At 35.9% G+C, this 13,162-nt stretch overlaps 2 protein-coding genes and 1 long non-coding RNA gene across 10 annotated transcripts in view; 2 read left to right on the forward strand and 1 right to left on the reverse strand.

Annotated features, from left to right (window-relative positions):
* The window catches only part of LOC309802313 (ankyrin repeat domain-containing protein 26-like), a 65,366-nt gene extending 52,277 nt beyond the window's left edge, over window positions 1-13,089 (forward strand). The window contains exons 21-24 of one of the 6 annotated variants that reach the window (XM_082617749.1): window positions 3,187-3,404; window positions 4,802-5,030; window positions 11,654-11,698; window positions 12,876-13,089. In XM_082617749.1, the coding sequence (XP_082473875.1) occupies window positions 3,187-3,404; window positions 4,802-5,030; window positions 11,654-11,680 (474 nt within the window). In that variant the 3' untranslated portion in view covers window positions 11,681-11,698; window positions 12,876-13,089. Of the gene's footprint in view, window positions 1-784; window positions 1,076-3,186; window positions 3,405-4,144; window positions 4,175-4,801; window positions 5,031-10,315; window positions 11,378-11,653; window positions 11,699-12,875 lie in introns of those variants that run through there. The other 5 variants (XR_014293752.1, XR_014293750.1, XR_014293751.1 and 2 more) reach the window with 5 other exon arrangements.
* Window positions 1-13,162, forward strand: part of LOC309802319 — a 104,426-nt gene that overhangs the window by 77,190 nt on the left and 14,074 nt on the right. The window lies entirely within an intron of this gene.
* LOC309802314 (maternal embryonic leucine zipper kinase-like) lies at window positions 1,513-3,047 on the reverse strand (the record flags this gene model as incomplete). The annotated part of the gene is made up of 1 exon (XM_082617751.1): window positions 1,513-3,047. One exon carries the CDS (start codon window positions 3,045-3,047, stop codon window positions 1,884-1,886), a length of 1,164 nt encoding a protein of 387 aa, XP_082473877.1. The 3' UTR covers window positions 1,513-1,883.

Consider the following 13,162-nt stretch of genomic DNA (forward strand, 5'->3'; position numbering starts at 1 on the left):
TTTTTTAAACTACCACATCCACTTGCCTTGTCTGACCAAATAATCATTCTGTCTAAAGGGAAGTAGTTCTTCCCAACTCAGTGTCCTTGAAATTCCAGCAAGTTTTTTGTTTGTTTTGTTTAGTATGTTCTCTTATTCTGTGGAAAGTAACAAAGCATTACAAGAATTAATGGCATTTTTTTGTTCAGAAAAATGTATGGATCATCTCGCTAAACTATGACACTGGGAGATGTGATTTCTCCTTAACCCTGCGAAGCATTTCTCCTTGGAATGCAATTCAAATTAGCATAAAATATTTGTAGTTCAGAAAAAAGGCTTATGGTATTAGAAGCCATATTTACAAGACTCATTAGAGTCTGATTTTCCGAGTCTTATTTTGGGAGGCATTTATTAATTCAGCCCCAAATAACTCAATATGATATCCCTAAAACTTTAAAAATCATGGTGGGTTAAGATGGGGGTGGGGAAGGAGTAAGAGGCTTTCTACTAAGAGGTGACTTATAGTCATTTTATGGAGGAAAGGCATGAAACAATAGAAGAATAAAAGTATAAAATCAAATGCAAATTTTGTGTAACAATGATGACAGTGAAGGATATATATTTGTGGCTCTTGGTGGTTTGAACTTTTTTCTTCATTTTCTTAGTAATTCAAGGTCCTACACGCTACAATATAGACACCATTTTATTGTAACTGAATTTATTTTAAAAGTGGATACTGGTTTTGAGTTAGGCTATTCTCAGTCTATGTCCCTAATTACCAAGCGATTTTACTTTATTCATGAAGATTGATGACCTTACAGCAGAACTGGAAACTGCATCTTCAAAATGTCTACATCTGGGTGTCAAAAATCAAGTTCTTCAACAGGAGTTATTATCTATGAAAGTAATGCAAAAGAAATGTGAAAAACTAGAGAAGAATTAAAAGAAGTTGGAACAAGAAGTAGTGAACCTCAGAAGTCATATAGAAATGAATATGATAGAACACAGTCAAGTAGAGCAGTATAAATGGGAGGTTGAAGAAAGAGCAAGACAGGATATAATAGAAAAATTAAAAGAAGTCAACCTATTTTTACAGGTTAATTTTTTGATCTGTAATGTGCTTTAATTCACTTCACATTTATAAATTACATTTCAGATGTATACATTTTATATGTTTCTTCTACTTCCCTTATAGCAGTTTGTTTTGTAAATTACTGGAAGGAAGGTGGCATTTGTTTCTCCCTTTAAATATTTCAGTTTCCATCATTATTCTCACTAAATTGATCTTTCAGAACGATTCTCACTAGGGAATCATTTTATTTTGAAGACCAACTGGTATAAAACAAAACTATTAGGATGAAAAGAAAATATTATGATTTAGAAATTGTACTATACTCTTGGATTATTCTTAGCTGTATTGTTCAATTTAAAAATTTTTAAATTGATCCTATTATTCTTTGAATTATCAGATTACATGAGTACGAATATAAGAATGATCCAACTTTAATTTTGTAATTAAGATTTAATTCAGTTTACATTGATGATAATTTTTTTTTATAGTCGCAAACGGTTTTATTTCAGAAAGAAATTACACATTAAAAGGAGACATAGTTAAGAGCTTACATTCATGTATGGAAGTGAATCTAAGAAAGTCAACAGTTATTAATATACAACGCACAGGATTAAAAAAGACAGTAAGAGATAATGCCAGAGGGGCTTGCCTTAGATTCATCCATGAAATAATATCTTTTGTTTAAAAACAAAAAGATATTGGTCTTTAAGGTAGCTCTTTAGAAACAAGTTCGTAGTTCCAGAGGACTTTAAAAATCAAACCCATCACACCAGGCTCCATGTAGGCTGTATCGCACCCATACTCATCAGGCAGGATGGAAACCATTCATCAATTAAACCTTGCAGCTAGACAGGATGTCTTCCACTAATCTCTTGTAAACCCAGGCATCACCCTTAAGCCGCTGCCTCCTGATACCCACCACGTCGGGCTTTTGAAGCTGGCACACTTCTAGCTCAAACTGCATTGTCACTTTGCCAAAATCTGACTGTGTTTGACACTTCAGTGTATAGCCCTTTTGTACAAAGTCAACGTGCTTCTTTGGAAGAATAGACATTATTTCATTCAAGAGTTGATCTGGATTCACTAATCTGGTTGTAGTCATGTTATAGTGAGGCTTTAGTCTTCTTGGCCCATCTTTGGCCGAGCCCTTCCTTTTGCTCCTGGTAAGCACAGTGATAACCTTATCCAACCCCTTCTCAAGGCTCCCAAACACTTTGGTTCCTTCTCTTTTTGGAGTATCCTCTACATGTACTTGGTTAAGGTTGAGTTCCACTGAGTGACACCGCCTCTCAGGGCTAATGACACCTGTTATTAACTTCTCTGTTCCTGCTGAATTTACTGTCATTTTAACTGGGGTCTCTTTCAGGCACTGGTTTCTAGCTTTTGAGGGTGTACTGTAATGATTTGGTGTAGTGAGTATTTCTCTTTTATGCTGGTTCTTATTAACTGGAGTCTTTGGCTCAGGAAATGAAAAGCACTCGTCATTCTTCACAGCAGACTTAGGAGTATATACATTCTCTTTGTTCTTTAATTTATTGGCAGATGCTGTGCATAATACTGGAGTTAATGATTTAGATTCCAGACCATTTGACTCTATCCAATGCTTGGCAAACTGTGGTGTTTGTGGAGTAGCCACACCTGTTGATGAAATATCTTCACACCATTCATAGTCTATTAATCCAGCCACATAATTTTCATCACTGGTGATCACATCTTCTAGACTCAGATTCTTTGGCTTGATGTTTGTGACTGCAGTCGAGCTGGCTTGTCCACAGGACGAAAGAAGCCTTAAACGAACTGGTTTTCCCCGAGCCTTCTTGGCTAGGAGTAGAAGATAAGTAGCTGTGAGGTGATCATACTGCCACAGTGAAATTAAATCCTCCATTGTTTGTCTGTTGTTTCTGTGATATACAGAAAGTTCCGTTACACAATCTTCATCAAGGTGAAAAAGAGGAGTCTTGCCTTGCCACTCAACAGGACAGTTGTAATCTTGCATAAATATTTTTAAAGTTCAGCTTTTTTTTCACATTTAAAATTGCTCTCTGAATCATTGACACAAAACTAAAGGGAACAAATATACTATAATTATTCAGGTTATAATTATTTTAAACATGTATGTTTTTATTTGACTTTAGACACAAGCAGCATCTCAAGAAAACTTAGAGCAGTTAAGAGAGAATAATAATGCTTCAATAAGAAGTCCAATGGAACTGAGAATTAAAGATCTGGAATCTGAACTCTCCAAAATGAAAACTTTTCAAGACGATTCTACTAAAGCAGAGTTGGAAAAATATAAGCAACTCTACCTCGAAGAACTAAAAGTTAGAAAGTCATTGGCAAATGAACTAAAGAAGTAAGTCAAAACGTAGAATCATAGAAAATAAATTTAAATTTAGCTCATTAATTTGCCTCTAAAGCATAATTTTTATTGAGCCAGGTTCATGAGATTAGTAGGAAGTGAAAGCTAACTAGATAGTATAACTTTGGAAAATGATGTTAGTAAGTGAAGTCACCTTTAAAATGTGAGTCCAGTTTGCATCTCCCCACCTTTTTGTTGGTTTTACATAACTTTATTTTTTATATTTTCATATATTGCGTTGGCCAAAAAGTTCATTTGTGTCTTCCCGTAAGATGTTACTGGAAAAACCCAAACGAACTTTTTGGCCAACCCAATAGTTAACCTGATTTAGTCTTTAAGCTAAGTGTTTTTGAAACTTTGTAACTGAGATAAAATTTCTTGTTGGAATTCCCGTAAATAGAAATATTAACGAGTTTAATTATTTTTTGGAAGATTACCGCTTAAACGCAAAGCGTCACATTTTAGCATTTGGTAAATTTACTTTCTTGATTATGATCTTTGGTATCATCGCTAGAGGGCGCCCTGAGACAAACTACTGTATTTGAAGTTTTTCTACTCTACATAAAGGCATGCTTGTGAAATAAGGGGAAAGTAACAGAGGGGCGAAGGGCCGTATAATTCACAAAGTGTCTAAAAATAACACGGTGGCCTGCGTGAGGGTGTGCGTGGAAGACCACAAGGGCAGATCCCACCCCCAGTACCTCAGTAACAGTGTTACCGGTACCTGTCCGCAGCCTGTTAGGAACCGGGCCGCACAGCAGGAGGTGAGCGGTGGACGAGCCAGCAAAGCTTCACCTGCCGCGCCCCCCCCATCGCCCCCCGTCGCTCGCATTACCGCCTGAACCATCCTGACAACCCCCATACACCCCCATCCATGGAAAAGTTGTCTTCCACGAAACTGGCCCCGGTGCCAGAAAGGTTGGGGACCGCTGCTCTAGATTATTCCTCAGTGCCGAATGCTTAATTCCTCTGAGGTAATGAGTGAAATGTGTATACAGGGGTGATGAAAGCAAATGCTTGAAAATGTCTTTGAGGGATGGTTTGTTTTTTCATCCCTGAACTGGTTTACTAAAGGTGGGTGTCTAAGTGCAGCCATCGCAGAAGGCAGCAAGCGTCACCTGTTAAGCCGTCTCCATCGCTGATGCCATTTCTCTCTCCTGACTTTGACTGACTTGTTAGTTAAGGATCCCCCAGACACATATGTACTTCTTTAGAACAATTTTACACCTAGAATTGTTTATAATAGGTCTGCTCTGACCCATTTTCAGTGTTAAAACGTGGTTTAATGGTTCATTCCATTTACTATTATGGCAATTTAAGAAATGCAAATCATTTACAAATCATTTAGGGAAAATGCAATGAATGAAATTGGTGTTTTGCCATCTTCCCAGGACTAATAAGAAGCTGGCAAAGGTCAGTACCAAACTACTGGTGGAGAAACAGCAGAACAGATCTTTACTCAGCACTCTTACTACGAGGCCAGTCCTGAAGCCACCTTGTGTAGGAAATATTAATAATAGTTTAGTGCTCAATAGATATCTTACTCCAGGAGAAAACTTAGGGATTTCTACCTCAAGTTGGCGCCCTTCACATGAGAGCATGGAGATTTACTGGACCAAGGTTAGTTATATTACCCTTTTTCCCTTGGGTTTCAGATTTCTGATAATAATTCTTGTTTCTAATTTGGTGAAATTCTGAATTGTTTATTTGACTTACACACACGAAGTAAAAGCCATAATTGTGCTAATAAAGAGACAGAAATTTTATGATTTTTTAAAGTCCCTGGATTTCTCATTTTCAAGAGAGATTTATCATTAACTTTATTCAGTAAATGTAATTAAACTGACAAATTTTAAATTTCTAAAAACTGCAGTTAAATCCTATTTTAGAAATTAAATATTATTGCCTAATAACCAAAGATATACCTTCTAATTGATTTCAGTTTGGCAATGGTTCATAATCATTTTCAAGTTTTGCTGCACCCTAGTTTTTCTACCCCTAAGCATAAGTGAATGATTGGCATCCAAACACTTAACCATATATGGATTTTTTTTTATTTAAAGGAATCCTAGATAAATCCTTTTTGTGAATTAAATAGACTTGTAGCACTAAATAGGTTAATTTCTGTTTTTAAGTTAAATTTTTTTGTCATTTTCGTACATGAGAGTGCATCCTTAATTGCTATTTTACTTAGAGCATTTTTATTGAATTTTTATAAAATGTCTTGCTGAGCAATTGTAGAACATTTCTAAATACGTAAATAAAGCAAATATTTAAACTTTTAAAATGAAGTCCACTTATGTCTCTATCTTGCCATCACCTGGATGAATGATGACTATGATGGGGAGTCTTTAAATTGCAACTGGTTTTCATTGTGTATCATTGTTATTAAAATATGCATCTCACTCAGTGCACACGGGGTTATGGTTTTGATGGGGTTTTCATGACGTTCTTGATGCAGAGAAAAGTAGGCCTTGTTAAATGAAGTCTCAACCTGTTTTCTCATTTGGCTTCACGTCGTAAGAAATCATAGAAGAGCAAAGCTAAGGTTTCTTAGACAGTGCTGTGGCTAAATTGGGTCTAAGTGCTTCAGAGCCATGAAACTGGACTCCAGGGTCGAAAAGAAAATGCATGTCAAGCCCTCTGTCAGTTGCTAAGCATGATGTAAACTTAGAATGTTCTCATGAGTTGTCACCCAAAAAATCAAACAATGTATCATTTTACAAGATGAAGATGAAAGAGTGTGTGAATGCAAAAACAATGTGAGAGAAAATTTCTGCGGGAATTTTTTCCTTTAATTTTTTTGGAGGAAAGAGGCGTTTATTTTTTTAGTAATTCTAGATAAATCGAAAAATAGTTTATTTTAAACTCCATGTTGTAGTTACTAGGTATACATAGTTCCCTTGTGGGGTCTTTGCCAAATCGTGCTGGTTTTAATAAGAGAGATTGAAGAGCACTACTTAACTCTATCAAGATGCAAAGACGTCTCCATAATCACTACAGAATGCCGCGGAAGAGTTATTATACAGTTGTTGGTCACCTAATTCTTAGTAAGACTTACAGAAAGAAGGTGCCTTCTGGAATTGCTAGGAATATAATTATTTCTACTAGGAAAACGTAAAATAATACTATGAGAGGTGTTAACGTACTGTCTAAAATGATAGAAAGAGGTGGGTTTTTGGATGGGACATGATAAAACAATAGCCTTCTAAAGGTTTTAGCTATGATTCTACAAAGTAAAATGTTAAAAATGGCATTAAGATTGCATTTGTTTATCATTCTCCTTTATTGGCAATGTTTTAACATTTTGGACTATTCCTACTGTGAAGTTTTATCTTACTCAGCATTTTCCCCTAACTTTAAGGAAAATAATTATAGCAAAGTACCGCTCTAGGTGTGTGGTTTCAGTTGTGCTGGTTGTAGCAGCAAGCTTACTCCATGTACCTAACACAGATTTATTACCTCCCTCACCAGTACATGAAGTTCAGTCTTAGCAGTTGATACCATTGTGGGGGTAGGAGATTACTACGTATCTGTCTTGCTAATTTTACCCTCAGTTTTCACATTCTAGTTAATTCTGGGATGTTTGGTCCTATATATCAGAAGTAATTTTACAGTTTTTTTCAATTGTGTTATTTAATTATATTATTATAAAATACAAAAGGTTAACATTAGCCAAAATAGCTACATCACTGTTAGATTTTCTTGCACATAGAATTTTTTCAAGAACTGAAAACTTAAAAATCTATTCCAGACAACTTTATAACAGACACAATCTCACTGGTTTAAAGATTTTTTTATGTTCAAGAGTTTTCAGGTATTTGTGTGCCGAACACGATGCATGGCCACAGTACTTAATAAATGCCCTTTAAATCTGTCTTAAGTAGGAGGATTACATTTTACATTGACTGATTTTGGACTTTTGGTGCATTACTGACACTTTGAAAAATTTTCTAATGATTTATTTAAGTAATTTTAAAAATTGCTCAAATGTCCATTCAGTTTAGCAACTCTCTTTCTAAATGTGGTCATACAAATGCACTGAAGCTAAAACAATTAATATTCCTAAGACTTTGACTTTTTATATGACACAACATTTTGTGTCTCACCAGAATATTGAGTCACATTTCTTTTAAAAAAAATAGGCCTCGTGTTTACATCACCAAGGCAGTGCCTATCCACTCTTGAGTTTTAACTCTAATCAAATTACCACAGTAGTTGAGCTAGTTTCTCATAAGGCACAGGCAGAGTTCAATAAACTTGTTTATTGTCTCAGTTTATTATATCAGTATAATCCTTCTTGTTCCCACTTCATTTTGTCCACATGGACAAATGAGTAGGCATTTTATCTTTTGAAAGATAGAGGTAATAGTTCAACTTCTTAACAGTTCTTTTTCTTTCATTCATTTTTTTTCCTGTACTTAGTTTTTCAGCTCTTTGATCTACAAATTCTTCCTCAGTTCTTCTCTCTGCAGCAAAATATAGGTACTTAATATCTACAGACTGCCAAGTGTAATTTCCTTCATACCTTAGCCTGTTTACAATTGGATAATGAATTGAAGTGGTTTAAATGACTTGATTTTATTACATTTTCGTGACACTTAAAATGAGTGATATCAACTTTTAAAAGTATCAATAATTACTGAAAATAAATTAACTTTGGAAATGAGTGTGCATGTGTATGTGTGTGGTGTGTATATATTTATCAAATTGGTCTTAAAAAGAGAGTGCAACATTATTTTCCAGCCTGCAGTCTCAGATATAATTTAACAGTAATATATTACAGTTGGGTGAACGAGCACATACCTGTTGTGCTTCATATTGTTACTGGCTTCACTACGTTTCTTTCTAAAATGTTCCTTTCACCTTTCCCCTACTTTATAGTGGGGGTTGTTTTGAACAATGTACGTTAATTATAAAGTCAGGGAAGAAGAAGAAAACGTTCCCTCAGTGTCGTGTGGTCCTCTGCCTTGTTGGAGCTGTGGTGGGTAGGTGGCAGATGACACTTCTCTTCCCCTTCTGAGTTCAGCACGCGGGAGTCAGCAGCTGGAGATCAACTAAGGAGCTTTGTTACTGACACATAACTAACAAATTGGAGGACGTGCTTTAGGTGTGCAGTCACAGTGGGCCTCAGAATAGTTCATCCCAAATTAGGCCTAAGGGGAGGAAGCAAATGCTTGACCCCCGCCCCAGGGCAGGCTGCTTACTGCAGGCATGAGAGCAGACCCCAGTTCCCGGTGCTGAGGGCACACACACCTTCTCAAAGAAGAGATTCGGAAGCAAGCCAGCACTTCTTAGTTCCTTCTCCCAAATTCACGCATTGGGTAAATCTCCCCTCCTCTCATGAGGAGGGTAGGAGTGTAAGTCCTCACGTTGAAACTTTAGGCCAAGGAATTAGCCTGTAATTTCTGACTGGATTTAAATTCTAATTGAGATTACACTCATGTTTTTTGTACATACAAACTAATGATGAGAGATTGAAGTATGCTAGATAGTAAAGAGAAATCTGTTTTGTGTTTTAAATTTTGCCATAAATAACCCACAACGTGGATAATTCATTTGTTGACTCATTTCGGTAAACCAAGTTTTATTTGGAGGAAATGAATATCCTTTTAAAGAAGAATCTCCTCAGGCTTCCCTGGTGGCGCAGTGGTTGAGAATCTACCTGCCCGTGCAGGGGACACGGGTTCGTGCCCCGGTCTGGGAAGATCCCACATTCCGCGGAGCGGCTGGGTCCGTGAGCCATGGCCGCTGAGCCTGCGCGTCCGGAGCCTGTGCTCCGCAACGAGAGAGGCCACAACAGTGAGAGGCCCGCGTACCGCAAAAATAAATAAATAAATAAATTTTTAAAAAAGAAGAAGAATCTCCTCAATTTTGGCCTGTGTGATTCAACTAAAGATTTTCTCCTTCAAGTTCCCTGTCCTGTGGTTAAAAAAAAAAAAATCTGTGCTTTATAAATTAAATATATTGACTGCTACTAATAGGAGTTATGATAATTTATTCTTGTTCATGCCTTTAAAATATATAATTTAGTTAGAAAGCTACTATTTCATGTCTCATGCATCAAACGTTATTGAGCTACATGACAAAGTTTTACATATTCATTTTCTCTGAGTTATAGTTAAAAATCTATGTGTTTTTTTTTCTTAATCTGAGGAAGTAGCTGGCGTAGAACTCTCTCTAGACTCAGCGAGAAGGCCGTTGGCTTTGTGACATGTTGGCTTTGTGACAAAGTCTCTCTGACCCTTTGTTACCTCTTTTGTAAAATTAGGGACTTTGACTAAATCAATGACTCTCATACCTTAAAAAATTTTCTTTCAAGGAAAAGAAACTTTCTTTTTAAAAAAAAAAATTTTGCATGAAACTGTATTATATAAAACAGAGACAAATATAGAGCTGTTTAGCTAAAGGAGTGGCGGAGACCTTGAAGCTGTGACTTCTTTTTCCTTCAGTCCTGCAGTGTCCTCAGTGGGGGACCTTCCATTACTATGGGACATAGTTTGGAAACTACCAGTTGTGAGAGAATCCTTCTAACTAAAAATCTTTAAAATTAAAACTTGCTGATATATTGTTTTCCTGTGTATAATTTTCTCACCTTTCTGTGTTTTTGTTAAATGGAAAAGTTTAAAGAAAAATGCAGGTGTGTTCTCCTTATTATTTATTTATTTTTTGCGGTACGCAGGCCTCTCACTGTTGCGGCCTCTCCCGTTGTGGAGCACAGGCTCCGGACGTGCAGGCTCAGCGGCCATGGCTCACGGGCCCAGCCGCTCCGCAGCATGTGGGGTCTTCCCGGACCGGGGCAAGAACCCGTGTCCCCTGCATCGGCAGGCGGACTCTCAACCACTGTGCCACCAGGGAAGCCCTGTTCTCCTTATTAATGTTCGACTTCCAACTACTTCCTCCAGGTGAACATGATCTTCACCTAGAAATCAACATAAGCGTCTTGGAAGGACATATTGAGGAAAAGAGCTTTTGGGGGAAAAGAGAGTAATCTTACACGGGTCATTCCCTAATTCAACGCATGTAAAAACGTGACCTACATTTTGCAGTGTTTATTAATGGTAATACAAAATTATTTCAGTAAAGGCTTCTTCCTTCATCTGTTATGAGTTATTAATTTCACAAAACCTGTCTAGTCATGTTGTCACATTATTCATTTCATAGGGCCTCTCTACAGTGCTGTTGTCAGAAAAGTGTTATGGAAAACAGTCTCTGAAAATATTGGGAAACCTGCTAGCCAAAAAATTTGTCTTCGCACCTAAAATTTACAAAGGCGTTGGCTATCATGATATCCTTATCATCACAGTGTTTGTCATGTTCAGTATACTATTTGAGACCCTGTTTAGTGAGAGGGTGCCTTTTATAAGAAAGATTTTTAAAAGGACACTCTAGGTGGAGACACTTGTAATACAGTTTGAAATGTTCCCACACATTTCATAATTAAGTAGATAACTATAATTAGTCAAATGTTTCAAAAAGTTGGCCCTAATTTCTAGAATGGAAACAAAGTTACAGTTAAAGAATTATGTATTGTTTTCCTTGTTTCTAATTCTAGAAAGTCATGAATCAGAAACTGAGTTTGAAAACTGGCTCTAGCCTCTACTTTTCCTTTCTTCAAGCAGATTTTCTGAAATAAATGTTTCAGTCCTAATATAGACAGCAAAATACCTTTACTTAATTTTTTGCCCGTAGAATTTTGACATGACATTACAACGGAACCATTTTCTCCATTTTATGTATTTAAGATTCTATGTTGAAAAATTATTACCATAGAACATACCTTAAAATTTTAGTTATATAGAAGTGTAAGAAAGGAAAACTCATTTTAAGGAAAGATCCATTAGAGTAAAAAACTGATTAAACTTTTAGAAAGAGCAATTTTTCTAAGAATTGCAAAGTAATGCATTCATTGTAATATATATATGACTTTAATCGTTTAAACTTGTTTGTACCAATAAGATCAAATATCACCCTCTGAAATTATGTATATTCAGTAGACTGATGTTTATTGTACTTTTTATCCGATTAATCTAAATAACATTACATATATATGTTCTTTATTATCTAAAATCAAAATAAGTAGGAATTTATTTTATTTTATTGATGTGATTATTTTTCTATTTAAGCAATCCTCAAATTAGGTCTAGTCTCTAGAAGTATTATTTAAAGGCCACATTTCATAAGCTATACATCATTCCTACAAAAATGTCTCTTGTCTAACTTAAATATTTGACTTATTTCAGATGTGGCAGGAGATGGAAAAAATATAACTAGAGTACTAGAAAAAGGTATGTTGCTGAAATTTATGAATTAAATTTAGACATTGATTTCTGAAATAAACTGTAAATATTCAGTAGTAAATGGCATCTCTTTCCATTGTTTGGATGGCAGATACTATTGATAGGTTAAATATCTTATACATATCTAATGAAAAAATGTGAAAGAATGAACATTCATAATGAAAAATATCCTGATTCCTCATTTATTCATCATGTTCCACAGCTTTAAAAAAAAAATCTCAAAAAGTCTATGTATTTCTTTTTATTTCTGGCTATATCCTTCCTCTCTGCTTCTGCCATCCCTGTGGAACTGTCAACCTGCACACTGACACTATTAGAAAACATGGGGTTTATCAACTTCTCAAGTTTCTGGCAGTGATTAAGGCCAAAAAACCCAGACTCAAGCAGTCACGTTCGTGTAGCTGTCACTTAGTGGCTGACATTAAAATTTCCTGTCATTGACTTTGTCATTGGTTTATCTTTCGCTCTCAGGAAAAAATTCCAAATTCCTTATCATGGAATAAAAACACCCAAATCAGTTTGGGTCCTGCCATAGTATTCAGCCTTATCTCTTTACTACCTTCCTCTGCCCCTTTGCTCTACATCCAGTCAAATAGACTGCTTGCAATCCCACAGGTGCTCTTCCTCACCTTTAGTCTTTGTATTTGCCTCTTCCCTCCATCTCCCGTACTTTTCCCTTGTCCTTCAGGTATCCACTTACATACCACCTCCACCAAAAAGCTGACAGTATTGACACAAAGCTGGGTGTCACTTCTGAGTGTTCCTTGTACCCTCTTTTATACCTGTCATAGTATTTATGACTATGGAAATTGCCTGTTTGTCTGTTTTTCCAGTTTATAGCATGATTTTTCAGGGTGGACTGTGTCACCTTCATCTTGTAATTTCAGTACTTGTCACAGCACCTTAGCAGATGGTTGTTGAGTAAATGAATGACGAATGAGAAAGCCAGAAGCTCTGATACTCAGCCACAAGAGCAATTAATTCATCGTGCAACCACAGGCAAATTATATACTAGTAATCTTATATTTTGTGTTATGTCGTGTATAGATACTTTTCATTCTTCTGAACGCTTAGAAAGGTCTCAGGTTTTTTTTTTTTACCAACTTATATTTAGTTAACTCAAGTATTTTAGGTAAAGAATATAATCCTTTCTTTTTCTTTTCAGCTGCTGCTGAATTGAATCAGCATGCTATAGAGCTTCTCATCTAGGAGCTACTGATGAGTCAAATCTAAATCAAGATCTAGTTTTGAAAACATCACGAGAATATGTACAGATTTTGAAGAAAGATTATATGATCTAAAAGATAAATAGTAAAAATTTCCCTCCTGGGTTGTTTGCATAACATTTTAGTTGTTTTCCATTAAACATGACGTGAAAATCTGGATTAAAGGAAACTATTCTTGTATTATATGTGTATGATGAAAATTTATATAGTATTTTAAACCATGTTT

Source organism: Mesoplodon mirus, assembly GCF_964341445.2.
Source record: "Mesoplodon mirus genome assembly, chromosome: 4".
In the NCBI taxonomy this organism is placed as follows: Eukaryota; Metazoa; Chordata; class Mammalia; order Artiodactyla; family Ziphiidae; genus Mesoplodon; species Mesoplodon mirus.